This window comes from Fistularia commersonii, chromosome 2 (assembly GCF_037954325.1).
Source record: "Fistularia commersonii isolate RoL2024-O1a breed Wild chromosome 2, RoL_Fcom_v1.0, whole genome shotgun sequence".
In the NCBI taxonomy this organism is placed as follows: domain Eukaryota; kingdom Metazoa; phylum Chordata; class Actinopteri; order Syngnathiformes; family Fistulariidae; genus Fistularia; species Fistularia commersonii.
The window spans coordinates 16038134-16062893 of NC_141285.1; the positions used below are offsets into that span (position 1 = coordinate 16038134).

At 39.4% G+C, this 24760-nt stretch overlaps 1 protein-coding gene across 5 annotated transcripts; it reads right to left on the minus strand.

Annotated features, from left to right (window-relative positions):
* Window positions 1-1183: 1183 nt before the first annotated feature.
* On the minus strand, window positions 1184-24213 carry LOC147236538 (semaphorin-4G-like). 5 transcript variants are annotated; one of them, XR_015107928.1, is made up of 17 exons: window positions 24113-24207; window positions 23970-24006; window positions 19311-19587; window positions 14499-14647; window positions 13241-13303; window positions 13035-13133; window positions 12726-12819; window positions 12540-12653; window positions 11552-11706; window positions 9738-9913; window positions 8898-9060; window positions 7963-8185; window positions 7479-7594; window positions 7235-7389; window positions 6891-6949; window positions 4082-6431; window positions 1184-1970 (listed from the first exon to the last, which is right to left on the minus strand). XR_015107928.1 is itself a non-coding variant. In XM_086170396.1 (15 exons), the coding sequence occupies exons 2-15, from the start codon at window positions 19450-19452 to the stop codon at window positions 5428-5430; spliced, it is 2712 nt and encodes a 903-aa protein (XP_086026522.1). In that variant the 5' UTR covers window positions 19453-19587; window positions 20434-20859; the 3' UTR covers window positions 2572-5427. The 5 variants fall into 5 exon arrangements, 1 of the variants encoding a protein (XP_086026522.1); XR_015107927.1 differs by having other exon boundaries at window positions 23970-24213; XR_015107926.1 differs by lacking the exons at window positions 23970-24006; window positions 24113-24207 and adding an exon at window positions 20434-20859.
* Window positions 24214-24760: the final 547 nt, after the last annotated feature.

Here is a 24760-nt window from a genome sequence, read left to right on the forward strand (position 1 = left end):
CGAGGGCCCTTTCATCTGTCTGTAATGCCATTTATTAAATATAATGGAAAAAAAATAGCACTTTTCTCAGAGATGTAAATTCGGCCTAGAAAAGAGATTAGATATTTGGATCGAGTTACTTGAAAGCTTTTATTTTTTTCTATAAGAAGTATACAAGCAAATCACATTCCCTGCAAAAAAATAAGTGATAAAAAATTTAACTATTCTCAGTCATTCAAAATGAGTTTTCTCAAAAGGAAACAAAGTTTCAAGACCGTGATTCTCAACACAGCTTTTTTGAGGACATACTTTTGGTACTTGTGCTGAAGTATAAAATGTATATACAAGTAGACAAGTTCCACCTATAAATGGGCATTTGGTATAATTTCACTTGAACAAATTGGTGTCTAATCTGGAAGTGGCAGGTTTTGTTTTTGATCTGACATTAAGGAAATGTCTAGTTTTCATATCATTTACTAAAAAGAATGGTTTATGAATAAACTACTCCAAACTTCCACTGCAGGGACAAAACAAGCACTTCCTGTCCACCCTGTTGGAGCGAACGCACATCAGTGACTCGCCGAACATGCATTTTAATAACATGTTCTGCAGGTGTCTGACACAGTTTGACTTCACCCCTTGGCTGATTTGCAACCATCAGTGCTTGTCTGAAAGACACCTGGGTAGTTCTTGCGTTCTGCTGTTGTTCCAGTAATTCATCAAACAACCTGAGTGATTATACCAAGGAAGTGCACTGTTGAATTCTGTTTCCTCAATACCATCCTTAAATACTGAATTAGGAGCTGACCCACTGGTGGTTAAGTTGGCGAATGAGTTACACTTGGGCAGCTTCCAGCAGTAATGCTTTTCAGCATCTGATGACATTTTAAACGGACAAAAGTTTTATTCAGATGAATACAGCGGATCTAGGCTGACTCCATAGTTATTACTATTTCAATGAGCAAAGGCATGGTGTGTTTTGAGTAACATGTCTGTCCAGTTCTTGCAAACCTGAGTCACAGGAATTTATGTGTTAGGAGTCAAATGTGACGGTTACAGGTCAAGAGCCACAGTGTGTCTAAGACAGAAAAGTGAAATATAGATAGATAGAAGTCAGTAATAGATCCACCAACAGCAATTCAATATCATAAGTTTTAAAATGCTAAAGAGGAATTTAAATGTGAACAAAAAGACACGAGAGCAGTTGAATTACTAACTTTTATTTGAACTTATATCTGAAATGTGAGGGAACCCACTCCACTTTCCTTCGCTATTTGCAAAAGCCTCATGCAAAAAAAAAAACCAAGGCAGACATAAGAGCGACAGAAAAGCTGAGTGATCCCCGATTAGTTGGTTATCTTGAACAACATTAGAAGTTCATACATACAAACCTTGCTATTGTTGGTGCTCTGCATGCATTGGGAGATCATGCAACTGTGGATTTCCTTTTTTTTTTTTTTTTTTTTATAAGAGACCATTTCACAGGTGGCACTTAAAAAGTAATATGACAACTTCCCAAACACAATGTATAAAATTTCAAAATAAATATATCTTTTTGAACTATTTTTTCCGTTCTACCCATTTCACAGTATTATAGGATGATTTATCCTGTTTCATTTCCTTGACTTCAGAAAAAAAATCAGTTCATGCAGCAAGTGTGAGGAAACAGCAATCAATACATTGAGCTTCATCCGGCTCTTTTTTTTTCCCCAGAAAGAGTAGGACAATGTTCTTTGCACACCGAGAGTTGTCTGAAGCACACTGCAAGACGGTGCAGCAAGTCATTTTCATTCCAGTTGTGGTGCTGTAGGTGCAGGCACTCTCATGCTGTTGAGCTTTATCCAACCTGGCCATCGGCTCTGCTGTCCAATTTATTTCAGCGCTCATTAAAAGAACATCTCTGCAGCCAGTTCTCCAATCTGAGGGCAGTGAGGGGGGGATCTCATGGAGTGAAATTATAAAAGATGTAAACTAACCTGTGCTCATCAGACCTGTAAACAAGAAAGACAAATGAAAACAATAAAACAGGGTTGCAATGATGAGTTTGTTTTAAAAGCAGAATTATGGCTGCCTCATATTGTATGTGCCTCAAGCTTTTTTTTTCCCCACACAGCTACGAGCCATTTGTACAATAGCAAGAACGCATTTCTTCGCAGCAACAACTATAGATTACAAGAATAAGGATTAAAAACTTGACACATTAAACCCCTGCTCACTGCTTCAAGTGCTTTGAAATGAGGTTAAAGGGCTTTAATGAGGGCATTTCATGTGTGAACTAAGCAGCTACGTCCATCTCCTTTCATGTCTTTGATCAATACTGCTTGCTGAATACTTGGCTCTCCAAGCATCGTGCTTTGTGATGCACAGGCATGTTAAACTCAATGAAGGATAGATAAGACTGGTGCGCTACAGGCATTGCCAATGGGGGGAGTGGGTATTATACATAAGCATATTCGCTGTGTTTGCATGAGCTGATTTAGCATTCCCATGTAGGAGTATTAAAGTACACCATGCCGTAATATATTCTGAAAATAAAAGCAGGGGAGACCAATATTGTATATCTTTTCTCTGTTGGGAGCAGTAAGGTCAGACTTGTCATGAGACGAGGGTTTAATTAAAGCAGCCCTCTGACTGAAGCACAACATCCACAAGGACAGTGTTAAAAAAGATAAACAGCATGAAGCCATGTAAGGTTTTTACCATTTTTACAAAATCAGTTAAAGACAATGTGACGATGTTCAAAGCTGTCTCATTAGCTTTGGTGATGTAAGGTCAAACCCTTGAAAAGAAATGTAGGGGACAAAAATTAGAGCTTGACATATTTCTTCTGACTATCAAACATTTTTGGCCTTTTTTTTTTTTTTTTCTGCCCCGACAGCTGATTTATTCCTATCATAAATTAGCTCTGCCTTCAAACATCACATTCAACACACTTTATTCAATGTACTTTAAACTCGTATAGTTGGACTCCTTTTGCTCCTGGTGTGGTCGTAGCAGAGCTCAGAAATTCAGTCTATTTTGACAGGACAGCAGGACGCAGTTGCTGCAGATTTGTGGGCTGTATCTAAATAATGCAAATGATGGATCTTTGCTTTTAATTTTTCTTGATGCATAATTTGGGCCACCTGCATGTAACATCAGACACTCGCATCACACTAGGCAATACATACAACGGGAAATCGGTTTCCTACATTTCTGATTTGAGGTTAATTCTTGTCGTCAGTTTTTTTTGCTGATTACTTATTAATGAGTCCATCAGAGGGACAGCACATGTTCAATGTTTTGGACATAAGGTCAGAGAAGCCAGACTGAGATGGTTCGGTCATGTACAGAGGAGGGATAGTGAACATTCTGGTAGACAGACGCTGGAATTGAAGCCGCCAGGCTGGAGGTCTAGAGGAAGACCAAAGAGAAGATTTATAGTTGTAGTGAGAGGGGATATGAAGTTAGTTGGTGTGAGAGAGGAGGATACAGAGAATAGGGTTGGATGGAGAAGGTTGATTTGCTGTGGGAACCCCTGAAGGGTAAAGCCGCAAGAAAACGAAGAGGACTCATTAATGCTTAGAAAATTTCAAGCTGCTTTTTGGCCATGTTTTGGTCATTTAACTTGGTGGTTCCAACCATCCATCGTCTGCTGCTTTTCCTGCAAAACCCGATGACTAAACACACCACTATACTATTATACATTTGCATAAAATGTAGATTTTTAAAACTGCATTATTTTTGGAATATCACTCCATTAGAAATAAAAAAACATTTTTTTCCAGATGTTTTTGGTTCATTTTCTATTTCCCCTCCATAAAAACATCTCATGACACAGCTTCGATGCTCAGGTACATTTTGAATCCTTTAAAGGGTGGAGATGAATTGGTGTAACTAATAAGTATTTATCAGTCAACAACAGGTGGTTTCATTTACTATCTCCCACAGATAACATTTTCAAAATTACAAGAAACAACTGGAGTTGTCTCACCCATACAACAAAAAAAAATGCGAGAATATAAATTGACATTTAAAAGTATGCACTGTATTATCAACCCTGGCGCTGTGGGCAGTGTGACTTCTTTAAGTGCTTGTTTGTGCTGTGAGAGAATCTGTTTACCTTGGACTCTCTTGTGTAACACAGAGAACCGCGTCTGCCATTCAGCACTGTGGCTGGACACAGGGTGGCAGTCACTGCTGTGTTCAGGCTTCGCTTCCGAACAGTCAGTGTTTTCCTTCTACTCTGCTCATGTCAAACAAGGTCCAGGGTGCAGCTGTGGCCTTCACTGCTGCAAGTCCACACACGGTGCACTATCAAAAAGTTCCTTTGGCCGCTTCCTCCTCCTGGCTGTGTCTAACTCAGTTACTGCCTCCCATAACCTGTGCCTTTACCAAAACACTCAATTGGCATTTAAAGTCACACATCAATAATACTGGTGTAATTCCACTGCATTCTTTATCAACATATTTAAAACATATTTTAATGGGCAATGTATTAGTTAAATGATGTTTCTTTAAATAAATTTGTCTTTATCCAAGTGACAATGTCAAATCTATTAAATAAATGTATTTCAAATCATTTCAGACCAATTTAACTTGTTTGTCCAAAAAGTTTTTTTGAATTATTTATTTGTATTTCACATTTAACCTTCATTTAAATAATAATATAACTATCAAAAATGTTATTAAGGCAATTGCAGGTTAAATCTGCAGCTGAAATATCAACAAATCATCATAAATACATCACTATAAATAACTGTATAAAAAAAAAAAAAAAAAACTTTTATCTGATTAAGGTAAGGATTACTTACATTCAGCTTGTGGCATTTAGTTAGTTAAAATTAATAAATTAATTTATAATTCTTTAGTCAGGCATGGCATGTTATGTGCTGTTAAGATTTTTTGTAAATCTTTTAAATTATTTGCTGTAATATTTGAAGTAAAGTTGAATAAGGAAAAAAAAAAAATCAAACCAATTATTGTCACTCATTGTAGTTTTAGCACTTAATATCCAGAATGCGAATGTCATTTTAAATGCATAGGAGATCTGGGCACTGTCACTGCAAAAAATATCTGGCTAACTGCCCTCCTGGTTGGAACAAGACCAAATATGGCCACCTCACAACACAGGGCTCCTCTCCTTCTTTAAGTCTGTTTATCCCATGTTGTGCTTCTCAGGTAAGATAACTCTTTGGGTGTCACAGCCTTAAGATTCAGGCCAGACTGCACAGTGCCTGCAAGTGTCCTAGAATATACTGAAGTGAGGTAGATGACTGTTTTTTTTCCATTTAATGATTATTCCATCATAATTACTCCTTAGTTGTTAAGTGTTGCAAATTTAGGGAAATTGAGCTCAAAAGTTTCAACTCTTGCATTGTTGATGTCCTCAATATTCTAAAAATAGTTACTTCAGCACCAGGTAATGTTATCCCAGTCCTTTTAGCACTGAAACAAATGTCCATAACTTTACACTGAGCTCTCATCTGGCCTTGACAACAGCTGAGTGTGTTTTCTCTTCTCCAAGATCCTGTTGAGCTCTTCTGAAAAAGAGTGGCCGAGTGGCGATGTGCTCTCCGAGTCACTTTGTCTCAGCAGCACATAGCTGTTGCCATTCATCCTCCGCAGGACACTGGGCAACGTGGCTGATAGCCCGCATGGGAAATCGCACTCCGGGGAAGGAAGCTGTATCGTGGGTGGAAGAGGAGGCGCTGGTGGAGGTGGCTCTTTATTGACTGAGGGGTGTCCTTCACCAGGAACAATTTGTAGGCAGCCTGCATCACTGATGCTACAATTATGCTGAGTTGAAGCCCTGTGAAACATGCCATTTCCATTACAGTGACTTGAGATCGTCTTCAGCTCCAAATGACTGGAGTTTCGATGTTGCTTCCTGTTCTTGTTTCTTCTTTTACTCTGCGGATAGGCTGCGGCTGCAGCCCGTAATGAGTACTTCCCTCTGTGGCCCACTTGTAGGCAGAAGCCCACATAAATGAGGACCACGGTGAGCACCATGCACAGGCCCCCGAGGATCGTGATGAGGGAAATGTAGATGGCCTCCATGTTCCTGGGGGAGAGCAGCTCTGAAGGGGGGAGCGGGGGTGCCGGAGGGCGAGGCAGAGGCTTCTCCGAGGGAAAGGGGTCAATGGGTGCAGACAAGGTGGTGAATAGTTTTTCGTTCTGCTCAAACGGCGGAGGGGGAGGTGGCAGGTCGAGACAGATAGTGACATTGTAGGTGACTACGGCAATCTTGACATTGTTCTCGACAGCATAGCAGTTATATAGTCCACTTTGGTCTTGTCGGGCCTCGATGATGAGCAGGCCATCGGTGCCTATTCTAAAACCGGAGTCAAGTCCATATCCCTGCAGCTCGCTGCCATCAAGAGTCCAGAGGGGCGTCGCCAAGTTAGAGCTCAGCTCACACTGCAGCAGTACGTCGTCACTAACTCGCACGGAACGGCTGCGGGTGACAATGTCTGGAACGCAGAATTGAGAAGACCACAATTTCGCGTGACATTTAAAATTAATAAACCTTTTTCTCATTGGTCAACATCTAGTTATCATGTGAAATACTGGCATGAGATTAAGAAGCAATTCATTATATTCCCAAATCTCATCTAATAACCTTGAGAATGAATTTTGAAGCAGAAGATGCTACATTTTATTAAACAAGTGAAGTTATAGAAGCCATTTGCCTGCCATGAATATCAAACAGATTCCCCCTTCAGAGTGGGATTAAAGAACGGAGGAGAGGATTTTGCAAATACAGAGTGTGTATTCAACCTCCAAAAAAAGGCCTCTGTGCCATCTAATGCCAATCTGTCTGCTCTTTCCAAACTTCCTCTATTTTTAATCTCTTTTTTCATCATTCATTGAATTAAAAGCGACACTTTTCAAAACAGCAACACCTGGCAAGAGTTGAGATTTCAACCTACCATCTTGAGCATTTTCACATCCTCTGCTGCCAAGCTGGATGTCCTGAATTAGAGTGGATCTACAGATGATGAGAAAAAAACCTTAATGCGTGGAGGTACAACATATTAAAACTAACTTGCTCAACATTCACAGCATTGTTTGCACTCTTCATTTGTTCCTGTTCCACCTGTTGCACTCTGCTCTCTTTATATCATCGATAAAAACTGCCTGTTCATAACCTTTGTGGGAAAGGTGGGTTGCTAAGTAAGTTAAGGCTCACACTGATGCATTCTGCCCTAACTATCTTGGCCAGCTTGGATGTTTCTGCATCATTCTTCACACTCACACACAGATCTTTACGCACCTCTCTGTATGTTCCAATATGTCAACACACTCTGTTGTGTTCCAGGCACAGTGTGGGTCCCTGGCAAAAATGCAGTCATAGCAGGAGGTGTACCTGCGGCAATTTGAGAGGGGCAGCTGCACCACACCTGATGGAGAGCTGACATACACACTCACCTGGGGGATGCAGAAAATAAATGAAACAGTCAGAGCGACAGGAGTCCTTGCATGTGCAAGCCTGCATATGTGACAGAAAAATACACAACCTGTTTTGCTGAAATCAGAAGACTGTTGATTGGCTGGGCTTCTTCAAACAGTTGCAGCTCCTCAATAATATGCAGCTTATTTTTGATCTGTACAGCTTTATGCACCCAGCCGTCATCTGAGTGATGCAGAGTACAAGGACCAACAGAAGTGTTAAAACAAGAAAAACAGACTACTACTAGATGCATCATATGTGAATACTGTATATTTATCACTTATATACAACAACTGCCAAATGAAAACTTAAACTAAAATTTAAAAAAACTCTTGAGTTGTTAAACAATGACTTTTGATTGGATGTCTATTTCAACAAATTAAGAGAAATAGGAGGATCAGATATCTATAGATGGCCAAATAGGATGGATTTTTTAATTTAAACACAGAAGAGAAGGCAGGAGAATATTTGAGAGTGCAAAGCAAATTTCAAGCAACTATTAGAATACTGCTGGCATGAGTGTAAACATCTATATATACATACGTACACACCTGTCCCCATGTACAATACATGATATGTTTGACCATCCAAGCCTTCGAACTCAATTATAGCCAAGCACATGTAGTCTGTGGTCTTCCTGAACAACAGGGGGCGACGATCTGAAGGCTTGACATCCTGAGACATCAGAGGATGCCTTCGAACAAAATCCAACACATCATCTGGAAGGGACGTGGACACATTGATCCCCTGGGCACGCAGAGTGTTGGTTATACACTATAGAAAACAGACCAAATGCAACAATAAGTAGGGAAAGAAGAGTGTTAAGTTCTGTGTGGGGTGGGAAATCTCAAGAGGCTTAGAAATTTGGTCTTGAAGGAAAATGTAGCAATCGAGGAAAAAAAATGCAAGGGTTACAGGATTGTTTGGTAAATATAATTCTTTGGTCCCGCTACAATGAGCTTGTCTTAGTTCAGCAGTCGCCTGAGCTGACATTCAGGTGATTCAGCTATCTCTACACCTGACTAAGGAAACAACTTCTTTAGTCTCTTTGTCCTTTTTAAATTACTTCAGCCGACTCCCCTAAGAGGCTTTCACACTCCCAAGTTAGAAACCCCTGACCGTTCCTCCTTTCTGTTTCATAGCAAAGTTGAAATTAAGTCCCACAAAGTGTTGAAATGACACCATGGTGGATAATGTCTACTCATGATAACCATGCCTCAGCCCTGGGTGTCGCACTCAACCATTGTCATCAAATCTACGGGCTATAGTTAATCGGCATGAAAATGGGTTTTAGTGGCATAAGCTGGTTGTGTTTTGAGCCTTATCCTTGAGGCTGCCACTCATCATCCTTATCATTTACCCTCCATCTCTTCCTCTGTCTCTTTCAGTTTTTGCTTCTTTGCTTAGGATTAGTTTCTTCTCATCTCTGCTGAAGTCTTTTTTTATGTGTCTGTCTGTGTGTGTGTGTGTGTGTGTGTGTGTGTACCGCTCCAGGTCGGGGGTCAGGGATCTTCCCGGTATATTCTCTCCACATAGAACCAGAGTTCTCTGTGAGGAAAGAATTGTTGTTCTCCATGTAGGGTCCTTGAAAGGCCTCTTTAACATCAGACAAAGTGAACCGGCACACTGCAGATGCCTTCACGTTCTTCCTACGACAGCAACACAGACACACATACAGCGAGAAAGTCCAGAGCTCAAGCTATAAACAATAACAGCAGTAAACCCGGTGTTGCTATGGTGACAGTAGAAGAAGTAAAGTAGATCAGTGGCTTACCTAGTTGAAAAGATATAAAGAGACACATTGGAAGAAAGCAGAGAGGAGAGAGGTGGGGATGAGCACTAGCTGAGATTGTGTGAAGCTGATAAGAAGTGTAGGAGGAAAGGAAATAACTATGACATGGAGTCCGGGGTGGGTAGTAGGAGTTGCAGTCACAGGCAGTAAATGTGGACAAGTATTCAAAAGGTAAAAAAAATGTGAAGAATATCACGATTTGTCCGTTCCCGTCTGTTTATATTTCACGCATCTTTCCTAAGTAGATGAGCCGTATTAAAAGGAGAATAAAAAACATTTTTTTAACCAGTTGTCTATAAAGGCCCTTTAATTTCTTCAAAGCCCTTTTAAATCAGCAGTTTTAATTAATTCTCCTCCCTCAACCCTCTACATTTTCTTTCACATCTTTTGGATTTAGAAGTTCTTCTCTCTTGTCCTTTTCTTTCATCTCATCCTTCCCTGTCAACCAGGACTGCCCCAATGCATCAAGTGCGGCCTTTCATCTTGGTCTCATTTACATGTGCATCCTAACCTGGTGGTACAGCCTCTACTCACCACTCCAGACCAAAGATGCCATAGAAGAGTGTGTCCTGTGGTGTGTTTCCAGGCATGACGAATACACTGCGCAGCATATTGAAGTGGAAGTCATACTCAGGCAGGGAGCAAGTTAACCTGGCCTTGAGGAAGGATGTCCAGCGCTTTTGGAGAGTTAAGTGGCCTCCTCTATCCCCCTTAAGGCGGAGAAGAACAGGAAAAAAGAGAAGGAGATTGTGGAGAGAGAGTTGCACAAGGTTAGAGATAAATACACTCAACACTTGGCTCAAGGTGGCACACAAGAGGAGGTGAACCTCCTAAAGGGTGCAACAGATGGCGGGGGAAGGCAGCAGCAATACATTCAGAAAGATTATTGCTTCCCATGGGTGAGACTTTTCACTGTAATCTCTGGGTTTCCATAGGAATATGTTTCAGCGTCATTTCCCCTACAGGTTTGAAAGCAATGTAATGAAAATATTGGACGACGAGGAGGGCTTATCTTGCCTTTCGAATGTGACTGTAGAGCACAGTAATTGGGTTAGTGATGACAAAAAAAAAAAATCCCTTTTTTTTTTCTGCAGTAGAATTTTCTTCATTACCCGTTAAGAAAAACCATTCAAGGCAGACTTTCCAAGACCTACTTAATTGTACAGCAATGCTATGTGCTCCAGTAAATTTACTATGCAATGTTTACTATGCAATGCTATGCCTTGAAAATAACAACGCTCAATAATGACCGCAATGTCATATTACCAAACATCAAGTCTGACTGAAGAGCAAAGGCATCATGGACTCACACCTGAAGAAAAGGGCAATGGGTGAAGGCAATTAAGTCACTGTACAGCGACCACACAATGCTGTCCCCTGGGGAGAGCAGTGGATGAAATAATTGTTCCCAGTGAGTTAGCCTTGGATGTCGCTGTTCATGTTACACTGACTTTGTGTAAGAAGACATGATAATGAAATCAGATAGTCCATGACCGACACATCTGCCACTACTGATGTGGCAGTCGCAGACATACTGGACACACAGACACAAGACAAACTTTCTCCACCACGGTGAAAGGGAGTTAGAAGCTTGCAAATAAAAAGAATTGCCATTTTATGTGCTGCTAAATGGTCTCAACTTAAGTAGCACTTTCACCCCTTGCGGTTTCACAGCCCTTTAATCTAGCATTCACAAATACACACACACTCATAAAACAATGGTGGCAGAGGGTCTATGCAAGACACTAACCAAGCCATCAGGAGTACCATAACTTGGGGTTCAGTCCCTTGCCCAAGGACACTTGGACATACAGTCAGAAGGAGCCATGGCAAATAGGCAAATATGACAGCATGATGACATATTGATGGGAGCACTAAAATGATCCCACTTTAAAATGTTTAATGTAGGCTGGAGGGGGAAATGAAACTCATTGGTAGGAGTGAGAAACAGCCGAGGACCATCTCAATGACAAAGGACAACATGTGTGTTTATCCTGCAAGCCCTATAAAAAAATAAACATGTCTTTGTCTGATGGGGCCTTTGCATACCTATCCCTGGCAATTAATACCTGCATTTGATGCTTGGACAAGGGCTCAATTTAAGGCCTGTTCAAAGTAAAATAATGTACCTGGACAATTCTTGTTTGGTTTCAGTCCTTAATGTATACTATATAATAATTTTCACAAAGAATTCATTTATCCATGGTAAATTTACTTTGGAAGCAATCAGCTCATCTCTCAAAAAGGGTATCCTTTTCCATTACCCTGCTCATAGAAGCCTTATCCATGTTTTTGCATCAAGGTGCAATTATAACGCATCATGCGCCACTTATAATTCTTACTCTCACCTTACAGACCCGAGCCACTCGGGCCACTCTGCTGTGCGTATAAGTCATCGTCTGCTCCAGGCTCCTCTCGGTGAAAAAGAAGTATATCTTATCATCGTCACCTGTGCTGCTTCCCAAACTCTCCTTCACCAGTGCAGAGCCCACAAAGTTTGCTTCTGTGTGAGGGATGAAGAGAAGCAGATTCTTTTTGAGTGAATCATTCTTTCCCATTTATGTGAAGGGATTTTTAATTCACAACTTTCCAATTCTGGTAAGACTGGTTGCCCAGAGCAACATGCAAGACCCAAAGAGTAACACTTTGACTTCTAAGCCTCTGAGAATAAATTTAAGTGAATGGGATAATAATGGTGTAACAGATATTTTCAAACTGTGTACAAAGAATCACTCAAGATTTCAGCATTTTTGACCGAAAACTACAATTCTACCCCTTATAAGACATAATTGTGATGTTCCATAAATATAGTTCCATTCTAAGTTTTCTATACATCATTTTAAGTACAGTCTCAGCACCAATCACATCCTTTAAAAATATTAAGACTCTGTGCTCCTGGCAGCAACAGGGAAACTTTGATCCATTTCTCCTCAAATGATGGTCATGTGACAAAAATAAATAAATAAATCGGACTGAAATCCCATTTGAAAGACACGTATTAACAGAAAATAGTTTGAAAGGTGTGATTTATACAGGATTTCAGCAGTACACTGATGAAACCTACTGTATGCCAATGTAATTCATTCGTAACACTCTTGTGCTTGCAAAGTTTTTACAACTATGTAGGGAATTCAACCATCGCATGTGGTCTTTAATGGTAAAAATGCCATTGAAATGTACTCTATTGAAAAAAAGAACAAACTTGAAATTTTCAGACTACTTCAGACCGTTAAATTGGTATTTAACTAAAAAACAAACAGGCCCTGTGGCTGTTTGGACCACCTTGAACCCTGAACATGCTACTCAGGCTTTTATCAGTTTAGAAGATTAGCTCACCATTGAGCCAACGAGTAGGAGCATCCTCTGTCTTCAGAGTCGGAAACGGCAAGTTGCGGCGGATATCAGAGAAGCTCCTGAACTCATACTGGGAAGCTGTAAACAGCTGCTGATCTGCAGAGAAAACAAGTCACTAAATGTATTTGAGTAACTTTGTGATTGGTTGAATCGGTTAACTAGAATTACCTATGATGAGTCCGGTATAGCCCGTTGTTGGGCCATAAGGACATTTGTCTCTGCCGTCTTCAGGCTGAGATGATATCACAAATTTCTCCTCATCCTATGATATATGGATTGAGAGGAAGACATTTAGTATGACCTTACATTTTATGATTGAACAAAAAAATAGAACACAGAGAAGAGTCTAAGAGTTAAGTAAAACACCAAACACTCAATGGATTCAAAAACACAACACTCAAACCACTTGAAATATACAATTGTTGATGGAAAAATCACAAGTCAATGCCAGTTCTCTAAAAGGATGCATTAACATACTATATATGCACACAGAGGGCTGAAGGCATGAGTCCCACATATGTAGAGATGAGTTGAGTTAAACCTCTGGAGGAACCGGATGTGATTAAAACACTCCGTCTGGAGGAGGGAAAAATATTACTCAGGGGAAGAACTACCAACACACAGGAGAAAATTTCACACAGAAGTGTTTAAAAGGAAGAAGCAGGAGAAAACTAAATGCCAACCTTATTGTCTTTTCCCTTGAGGTGACACTCGAGTTTTTGCTTTGAGGAAGCCTCCCATTGAATCTGATGGTTACCACATTTACAAACCGTTAGACAAAGAGAGAGAGAGAGAGAGGTGACACAGTTAGATGGTTTCAGAGCTGACTTGTGCTTTCATTTACTAAAACACCAAATGTGACTTGTGACACATGAAAAAACAGTTTGACTTAAATATTACCACCTTTAGATCTTGCCAACATTGCGACAGAGTTCTCTGTTTTGATGAACAACAGTATGCCTTTAAAAATCTTACATAACTCAGAAAGATGACTTGACACATTTGTGTTTACAGTAGAATAAGTAAAAATGTTATGAGGGGTGGAAACACACACCATGGCAAAACCAAAGCTTTGAGACAATTATAACAGCTAATGTTCCTGATTTGATCAGGAATCAGCAACTTACAAGCATCAAAAGTATTGATCAATTTGAGTGTTTTTAGAAAATGTAACTACATGTGTCTCACAGTATCTTCAGGGCTGGAAAGGAACAATATCCTAATAAAAGCTTGTTTTATTTGGTTTCTGAAAACTAACAATGGAATCTTATACAAAGCAAAGATTCTCCTCGAATCATAAAGCCACCAAAAACTTAGAGAACAGAAGGTTAGCTGATCTCTGAGGCAAAAAACCTCAACAAATGCAATTGTCTTTTTTCCATGGTAAACAGTCCAGAGTGCTCACTGTGAAAGTATTCAGCATTGAAAGCTGTGTTTAACCCTCTCAGGCTCAAATTAAGTTGTAGTTGCAGGAAAAATCTGATATTTGGCTGTCGCAAATCTGCAACATCTGCCTGGAGAAGGTTAATAGCTCTAGAAAAATAAAATAGAATTGACCATGTTGCTGAAATGTGGGGACAAAGGAAAGGATGAAGGTCCCAATGTGCCATCAGCACAATCAACAATAGGTTCTATATCCAAGTCCCTGTTATACTTGTCTATCCAGAAAATGGAAATAATTCATGCAGTTTTTCATGCATGTTTCCTACTTCTTCAAATACTCAAATGATCTCTGGAACTATTTTCTGAGCAAAATATTCAGTTTACAATAGTGGAGATACTGTAGTTTCATAAGAAGAATTCATAAGAAACCCTCAAAGGAATATTTTCCATTTTTTCCTCCAATAAGTAGTGCTCAATGCAAATGAAGCCCAACGAAAATTAAAGATATGTCAGCTGAGACATACAATGTGCAGCAACACAAAAAACAAACAGACTCACAGCAAGAGCAGAGCTGGATGAGATGTCAGAGGCATTGAGAGCGAATGCAGCCCCCCGGGCCCCGACATACAGACGCTCACTGTCAGCCCTCAGCAACATGGTACTATAGTCGACAACAGACGACTGGAAACGCCTACAGCCTTGCAAACCTGAGAGAAGAGAGGAGCATTCATTGATGGACTTGAATTTTTATTTCTCTGCAACAGCAACGATTAATGAATTGTGTACCTCAGAGTTGGAATCCCTCTTGAAACCATATGTGAACATGTTGGGAAGCATTTATGAAGAACAACTGAAAGCTTTTTCATTGAAAAACAGCAGAAAAGGAAACAGGCCCATCTTCTGTAATGGATTTTCTCTGTACGACAGCAAAGTATCGGTGCAAAGCGGTGGAATGGCCTTGCTCTTCCTTTAAAACTCTGAGGTCATTTTTGTTTGTTTTTATTTTCATTTTAACCACCCCATCAGGCCTTGTGCACTTTGTAACCTCTCAGCACTATAAAATCTGTAAGTGGCTGCTCCCATGTTTGCACAGGAAATAGAGACAACTTACAAAATGAAACGTATTAAAAATTCACTTCACGATGATAGTGAATGTAGAGAAAATGAATCAAAAGAAACTCTATTTTCCTTGTGCTAAAGTATGTTTATATTTCCTATTAGAACACACACACAAGACAACTGCATTTCAAAGCAGAGTAAATATCTTTGAATGCAGTCAATTTATGCAGATTATTACATTGTGTGTTTCTTTTCCAATACTTGTTCTTCATGCAAATCTCCAATTTTTTCAAAAAGCCTTGCAAATGCTTCAAGTAAATGGGCAGTTTTTTATCTTTAGGTCATCAAATCACAAGCTAAAATAAGCACAAACAAAAAATCTAATTGAGAAAAACAAAGTGGAGCAAGATATTATTCAAAATTATCAAAAAATACATGATAATTTGCAATGGACTACCAAAAATATGAAAGCCTTCATCAAGAATTTACCTCAAATTAACTAGCAAAATTAAAGAAAATGATCTCAAAATCAGATAAAATTATTCAAGTCAACAAAACACTTGAAAAATATCAGCAAGAAATCAATCACAATTAAACAAATAATTTAGGAAAGTAAGAAAGTGCATTATCATACAATTTGATGTTGAAAAAGTTCAGAGCTGCTCTGTTGTATCTTTTTCCTCTAGATTCAGAAGTCTTTCCACAACATACAAATACGAGTTAAAAGCAACATCCACAAATATAGGAACTTAATTCATTCATATATGGCGTTTCGTATTATCAGGAATTTTCCCATTTTTCCTTCAACGTTTGTCTAATAAGACGGTTTTACTACCATTCATCATCATACTGCCAAAAAAAGAGTTTTAAAGACATTTCCCTAAAGCCCTTAAAATCAATTTCTCTTATTCATATATATATTCATGATAATTCACTTCTTAGTTAGCAAGATATGGTAGTTTGGATGTAAAAAAAACATGTCCATTTTGGTTCCAGAAACACATTTAAGGATTTTTTTTACCCTTATCCAGTCCAAATATAGTTGTGTAGTGCGGAACAGAAATGAAAGTACGGCCCCACAGCTGAAAATAAAATCGAGGGATTATTCTTATCCTTCACAGCTCTGAGGATAGAGGAGATAATGAAAAGAGACCAAACACAACACTTGACTTGAAAGATCCATGTCTACTTCATGTGGATCTCTGTGGTCACGTTTTTTTTTTCTTCTTTTTTTCACTTTGCATATATGTGTCCACTTTTTACAGGCTATATTAGGTTTGACCTGTTTTCACGGGACACATTTCTACTGAGGATTCCTCATATAAACACTCAGCTTTACTGAGATGTGCTTAGAAACGCAGTTCGGAAGCCCCGCACTTGTCATGTCATAAAGATTCTAGTTGGGATCATTAGTTTGCACAGTTATGTAAGCAACTATTAATCCACAGTGTGTCAAGACTCTGCTTCAGTTGACTAATCATTATGCACAAACTCAAACAACAATAATGAGCAAAAGGGAGCAAAAGAAACCACTGCAGACTTAAGTTAGCTGACATTAAGATTCTACAAACCCAATCCCCTCCCTTCCCCTCACTTGCAGCTCTTGGGTGTCCTATTGTTGGTAAAGAAAGTTCAGTGAAGAGGAGACAATTTTCTCAGACTAAAATGAGCAGTGGGACACAGGATGCCTTTTGAGTGTGTTTGGGACTGACAGCTGAAGCTAGGCAACTGAAAAAGAATATACGCCGGTGACAGCAATCCAAGGTACATCAACTAACAAGATTGTAGGAGAAAATGCAGACTAAAAACCCAGATGATCCTCATTTACATGTCCAATATTTGGAGATACCACATAAGATCAGGGCAATACACTGATGAGGAACACACCGGCATGCTTCACCTCCAGGCACTGGATCATGGTGTGATGACTGTGCCTGTTTTCATTTGATGATCACTGGCTGAAAAATGTGCAGCTTTTCAAAGCTAAAGCCACCTACAGTAGCAGATATCAAACACTGCAAATTGAAAACAAAGAAATTAAATGTGCCACCCCTTCAAAAATTAGGTGCTCCTACTATTGTTCATAGAGATGAATGCTTGAAGATCACAGCAAAAAATAATGTCCACAACAAATTTGTGGACATTTACCAGCTTATCCACAGAGCCATGAAACTGTACAACAGACCGTGGCAGTGAACGTCCTTTGCAAGCACTTTTCATGCAGCAGCACTTAATGGGCTTTCACTGATTTTATTTTGGAATTAAAATATCTGAAGAAGTTTAATCAATAGCCCTTTGCTTCATCTGTTTTACTGGGTGATTCATAAAGATTTTTATGTTCTTTTCACTTGGTATAATTATAGCTTATTTCAGATATTGGCATCTGAAGATTTAGACTATAACATTTTCAATATATCAGCTGAAACATTTTAAGATTCAAAAATAAGAACTTTTTTTGTTTTGTTCAGAGAATGCGTATGTTTGGAAAAGCATTAAATGTAAAGTTTGCAGCTGTCATTCAGTCATGGTGATAATAGTGGGTTCCAAAATATGTACAGTACACTCTTGATACTCTCTGGAGTTGCACTGTGATGAATCAAATAGCTGTTGTAAAGAGATTTTCACCCCAAATTCTGCTGGTTTATATGTTCAAATGAAAAATGAGGGTCATAATGATGTTGATGAAATTATGTTCTGCACTTAAATTTCTATTTGCCTATAAATGCTGAGCCTAATTCTTAATAAATATACCGGTAGATCGCTTCACTGGATAACAATATAACCACAAAACTGCATTTATAGTTATTTACACATTTTCTAGTTATTGTACAATATTTACCATTGATTGTTATATGTGTGGAGGGGGCTTGAAGGAATGTTAAATAATAATAAGAAGCACCAGACTTCAGTCATTTATAAGACCACCTCGGGGTATTAGCCCTAGAGCCCTAAACTGTTGGCAACCTCACACTGTCAACTTTTTTACTAACTAAACCAGCCATTACAAACTTGGAGTCTTTGCCATTAGGTTACAGAGAAACATGTGGATTAAAGAGATTAGTGGAAGATTAGAAGCCTTCTCATAAGGAGCAAGGTAAACTCATTCTGGGAGAAGCAATGAGAAAAGTACTGAGGAGACAGAGCTTAAGCACAAAGGTAGAGATGGATGGTTGGAAAAGACAGAGGGTATGAATGGTGTGGGAGGACCTGTGGGCAAAGTTGAGAACTAACTGACGATTTAGATGCCAAGAGAAGTATATTGCATGAATAGAAACAAGAGAAATTATGTAACATTAGTGTAAGTGTGTAATTTATGGTGAGAGGGGACAGAGGGGGAATATTTTTTCCAAGATGGATTTCATTCACGTCAGTTAGGATTTTTTTTCCTTTCCATATTTGTGTTAAAATATTTCTTAAGGGTACTGTAAGACTGAAGACACACACACACACACACACACACACACACACACACACACACACACACACACACACACACACACACACACACACACACACACACACACACACACACACACACACACACACAGGGTTGTACCCCGCAATGCATTAAAGAAAAATGTGCTAGTATACAAATATATTGCGTCATCTCACAACAGTTGCCATGGTTACATTGCCTCTATCAAATACGCTCCCGAGGCCACATGCCAATACTCACTAAAGGTAATTGATTACAACATAACAGGTTTTCTTTGAATAGTCTTGAGAAATACCTTAAGCAAACAGATGTGTGCTGGCATCAAGAACAGTTGAAAGACAGAGAGAAAGGGGGAGGTAGAGAGAGAAAAAAAAGAGGACTGAATACTTGAGTCATATCATGCAATAACTGATATTACAAAATAACAGATACAGAGTTTTATTAATTTTCTGATTAAACAAACTGTCACTTACCTATCTATGTTGGTAATTAATGTTCCGCTTTAATTGAATTGAATTTAATTTGCATAATCTTTAGTGGAACAGGGTGGGGATGAGACTGAGTTATTGTGAAGTGCTGTGTAATGGGTCAGCAGGTGGTCAGAGCAGTGATGAGATCATGAATTCATAACGCCACATCATATCACTTAATGGGAACTGAAAATTCTTGGGAAAACAGAGTTAGATAATAATGAAGAGTGAAATTCTATGGAAAAGGACTAAAAGTAAAAATGCAAACCATTTGGACCTGTTATAGCTCATCTGACGCAGAAAAAAATATTCAAGAAAACATATTATATTCCTGTGGGGGAGTTTTAAAGTATTTCAAATGAAGGGTATGCATATGACATAGTCAAAAAATAAAAATGTTCTTACTGCTAGCAAAGATGGTGACACGTGGCGTCACATCCAGGTCTATGGGTGGTCTGAAAGGGTAGCCAGTTGACATACACACACAGCAGCTGAGCAGTGTGAGCCACAGGGGGAAGAGCCTTGGTATCTCCATCTTCATCTCCATCCAGCGTCTTGTGGGATACACACTCAGTTCCAGGCGTGTACGCACGTGAGGCAATCAAAGGAACATATTGAAAGTAAGATTCCACATGTACACCCGCAGTGTCTTCTCCTGTGGCAGAGGGAGGACAGTAGAAACCTGAAAAAGAATAACACACACTCATTCATTATTTCTACTGTCACACAACTTATGTGGACTGAATTGTAGTGGAGTGGCAGCAGAATGAGGTAGTTAGCTCAGACTTCCCATTCCCACTCGTGACATTCTGCCCCTTCCTGAGGGACGCTAAGGTCCTCCAAGACCAGATAGGATATAAAAATCCCTCAAGCATGTTGTGGGCCAACCAAAATGTCTCACGCCTGGTAGATATACCCAGAATACCTCTGATGGGAGGCACTCACAGGGCATCCTTATCCACTTTAACTGACTCAAAGGAGCAGCGACTAAGACTGTCTGGTCTGTTTGGCATATGAACACAAATAACCACCATGTAATTGCAATGAGGTGATCCTGTCGTTCGGCACAATAAAACTCCTGCACAGGAGTGCTGGGTGTTCAGCTTGTGAGTATTCACACAACTGTCCCATACCTTTCCAGACAAGATGTGAGCCTAACCCCCTCTGCAGGAACTTGGTTCCGGAGCTCATGATAGGTGTGCAGGAGAGCACAGCAAGCGATATTTGAACAGACATTAAAGCCTGAAAAAAATAATCAAATAGAAAAGTAATTGAGAGTAAAATAGCTCCAAAAGGTATTTGATAGTGGTAGAGTGGCAGCTCACTTAAATAACACTGTCGTACAATTTGGATCGTGAGAACAGCCGCTGCCGAGTCTAAACATATGCTGGAGAAGATCATCGGCTGTCAGAGAAAGCCACGGACTGTTGACATCGCAAACAAACACTTGAGGATCAAACAGAGATATGAAGCAATCCAGATCAATAGGGTGAGAAAGCAGTTCAAACAGCAGACATACCTCACGTACCTGCAGGGAGATTGAGAAAATATTCCAATCTCTATGATGTGTGTGTTGTGCTCTGAATGCCATCGCTGTGGCAGCAGAACAAGTCGCTTTTAAGGAGGAGGGAAGCGAGACGTGAAGAATCCATCACTAATTCCAGCACAGGCGAGAACACCAGCAACACCAACCCTGTCCCATGTCATTAGGAGGACTCTTTTTTTTTTTCTTTTTCTTATTGACACAAACCGAACATACACTGTCTCCCTCTCCCAACTCCTCTAAATAATCCACATTTGTCTTCAAAAATGCCTTCCTAGCTCAAATGTCACACTTTCCGTTAAACAAAAGACGCTTCTTCTAGCACCATAAACAGCTGAACATCCAAAGAGCCTTCTTGTTCCTTCTATTATGAACACAGAACAAACAAACACACATACACACACACACACAATATATGAATATACAAGAGAATAGAAGAGCATTTGTAGCTGTTTCAGAAAGTCCCAGAGGTCCCTTGGGATTGACACCATGACAACGGCTGGCTTGATGATTGCATAATGTTGTAGACAACAACGGCAGCATGTAGGTGTGGATGACTTTCAGGGATTGAAATGGTAGTTAAGAGGCAATTTACTGGCTCACCTTATGAATATTTTATGGTTTACTAAACATTTTACAGCCCACAGGACCCTGGTGGTGTGACAAGTAGCACATGAAGGAAGCTATTTGTATATTTATAAAAACATGAGATCAAGACTCAACAAGTGTTGAAGTCGGGGTATGTTACTGGCAGTGATCATTATTGATTTAATCTGAGGGATCTATGGATTGTTTTGCTGTTGCAACCCCCCAAAAAAAGCAAATATGATATAGTTTTGCATGAAACTAAATGTTACAAGACAAAAAACATCTAATCATTAAAACATATTCGGCAAATGTGTTTCATAAGTAATGTAGCGTTTAAGTTTTTTGACCATATTCAATGCATTGTTACTGAATTGCTGTTTTTGTTTAATTAAGTCTGTGATTCTATCGGTCATGATAAAGAAGTTTCCTTTTGCATACACACTGAGATCATCATACAGCTTGAGAACAGCAAAATTAAAGTTCAGTTTTATTTGTGCTTATCTGTAAAGTAAACTACACATTCCTGGTTATCTGTAACAACCAAAATGTATCTTTGCTTATTGTCAATACTTTGGGACATTTAAACAGACAGTGATCAATCAATTAAAATAAAATGATATTCAAGTTTGCTTAATTTCTAGCATTAAAAATCTCTTAACATCTCTCTCTTCTTCCAGAGTTGGAAAACCTTTAAAATATATCGGGTATGTTTGCCTGAATGGGGCTCCTCTTTTTTTACCTCTTTTTCTTCCTGTCTTTTGCATCTTGGCTATCCTCCCAGTGTGACAATTATACAATTATACATTTGAAGATTCCAATTATGGCATCGCGTCCCAAGATGTGCTGCCTCCCCAGAGACCTGTCAAAAACTATAAAGGTGCGTCGACTCCCCCCACAGCCTTGTCTGAGTCGCTCTTAAAATGTGGCGGAGGTGGCGAAGCGCAGAGCTCTTTATAAGTCCCATATCTGACTCCTGCACATGAAATCACTTAAATGGCTGTCAGGGTCTAACCCCTTTCGGTCTGTCAGTCAATTAGTCCTGATGTGACGTTTGATGGGAGCAGAATCTGGCATGATGGAAATGTTCTATAGAAATGTAAAACAAAGACAATATGAAAAGCGAAAGAAGAACACTGGGGGATAAAATTGTGTCTGGGAGAGAATTATGATAATCCCATTTCTGCCATGAAACATCCATGACTACTGTCTGGCACTGAGAAGCATAGAGAACACAAAGAATTGAAAATGTTGGGTGGAATCTAAGGGGAAAAAAAAATGTATCAACAGACCCAGTGCAGAAGACATCAACTCTCACAGCCTAACCTTTTGCATCCATCATCCTCCTGCTCTCGTGTGAGCTCTTGCCGCCATGACATCCATTCACTGTTATGAATTTTATCGCGCAATTATAAACCTGCCTGAATAAAGGAGACAGGAGCACTGTGGTGACAGCTCCATGAACACAAGACACTTGCCCAAAAGGCCTCAATGCTTGTGATTTTTTTTTGTCTTGAGTTCCGTACAGTACAAGTGCAAGTGTGTGTGTTTGGCAAATCCAAAAGGTTTTCGTCAAAGCCAGCGAGTCAAGACAGAAGCTGTCTTTAATAAACACTCAAAGACAGAACTGAACCCTTTTTGTTTACAGTGAGTCCATTGTAACTTAATATTTTGTACTCACTGTGAATTTAACACTTAACCTTTCATTCCATGCTGGCAGAAGAGAGAGGTTTTGTTTGTCAGCTTTTTTGTCATCTTATTCAAATGTTGATGTGAGTCTTTGTTTTAAATTATTTATGCTGGCAGTTTTTCATTGACGTTGCTCTTTTAACAAAGACTTTTTTAATAGATTTTTTAATAGAGTTGGATATCTACCTATAAAAACAGGAAGAAGAACATTAATATCATTTTTCTTAACTTAATTTACCTCTACATTGGAAACCTGTCTGACCATTAGTTTGAACTAGAACGGACTGAGCAGCAAATCTTATATAAGAGATGCTTGAGGGGCAAATGATGAGCCACCGTATACATACATTTAAATATATGACAATATATGACAAGTGTCCTGAAGGTGAAAAAAGCCTTAAAGGGTACAATCTGAAGGGATTAAAGTTGCATTTTGCAATTCAATTTGGTTTGACCGCAAAATAAAACTACAAAATTCGAACGATATAATTTCTGAAAGTATCTTTTATCTGAAAAGCTAGATCAACTAAACATTTCAAACCGAACCCCTCAAAATCACCACTTAACACCAGCCAAACAAAAACAATTATCTGAATAATCACCAAGGTCCTGCAAACCCCTAAAAACTTACCAAGAAGTTAATATACAAAGAAATCAAGGGGAACCTACAGGTCAGCAGGAAACCACAATTTTGACATGAGAAATGCCTGGGATTGGGAAAAACTAACATCAAGACACTGTTTGCCTTGACTGGCTTTCAAGAAGCATTTTGTAAATGCAAATGAGCATATTTCCATACACAGGTAAAGGACTGTTACAAACCCGTTGATTAGATCTCAGAGCCGGAAACAGATGCTAAAACGTCCCTTCATCGTCTTTCCAGCTGACTGTCCGTCATGGGAGCTGCTCGGCTGGCGTGCAGCCATGTGTTTGCATACTGATCTGTGCCTCCCGGTGTGTTTGGAATTATAACTCGATGGGTGTTTTGGATTTAGACAAAATAATCACACACCTTTGTGTCCCTTTTAATCACTCGGGTCGAAAAAAAAACAACAAAAACACGACACATAAAAAAAACACAAATTGAAAGGGGGGGTAAAAGTAAAAGTCACCATAACGGCGTTGTGAATATAGTTCACTAAATGCCAGTTCAATGGAGTAGAAACATGATAGGAAAGGAAAAATAACTAACTAAGCATAGAAACTATATTGATGCGGATTGTCGTGAAGCGAACAGGAAGCCTTACCTGGATGGCGCAGAGATCCTGGAAGAGAAGATATGCCCTGAAAGATAATCCAAGTGGACTTTAATCTCTCCGCGCCACCGACTGACAGACCTCTGCCTCGACAGCGGCGCCTTCCCTCCTACGATTACCACTCATCCGCCTACCGCCACTTTCTCCTGACAGATAACGTTAGTCACGTCTCTCCCCCCGCCATGGCTCCGGATTTAATGCAGTTTCTTACTCAGGTGGCTTCATCGAGGTACAACTGCGGAGGGTCTATCGTACCTGTGAGGCAAAAAATGGGGGGGGACTGCCGGATTGAGCGCGGGTCTGATTTCGTAGTTTGCGGTTCTATAGTGACATCTAGTGGTCAGAGGGAGAATTACACCTGACAGATCCACACGGAAGCTCCAAAAAACCAAATCATTTTCCTGATAATGTTATTGAGTTTGATTTGGAATTGAACACCTTGTGTAGATATTTTCAGTAAAAAATATTATTTTTAATGTACGTGCCTTGGAAATACAATCCAAATCACATAAAAAACAAAAACATAAAAAAAACAGGAGATTAAAGTTACAAAGTTAATAAAAATACTTCATAAACTGTAATATAGAATACTTTGTAAGTTAAAACTTAAATTATAATTGGACAAAGAATACTCACGTAAGACATGAATTAAATTTGTAGATGGAAAAACAATAACTCCATAAAACATGCATGTACAGTAAGCCCGTATTTCAGAAAAGGGGTTACAGGGTTTAACACATTACAACATTATTTTGTTTAAGGGGTCTCTGTGAAACAAAGAG

Coding starts and splice junctions, on each gene's coding strand:
- LOC147236538 (XM_086170396.1), bottom strand. CDS start 19,452: ATGGAGATGAAGATGGAGATACCAAGGCTCTTCCCCCTGTGGCTCACA. Junction 14,648..19,310: donor TGTCACCATCTTTGCTAGCA/GTAAGAACATTT, acceptor CTCTTCTCTCAG/GTTTGCAAGGCTGTAGGCGT. Junction 6,950..7,234: donor ATATTGGAACATACAGAGAG/GTGCGTAAAGAT, acceptor CATCATCTGTAG/ATCCACTCTAATTCAGGACA.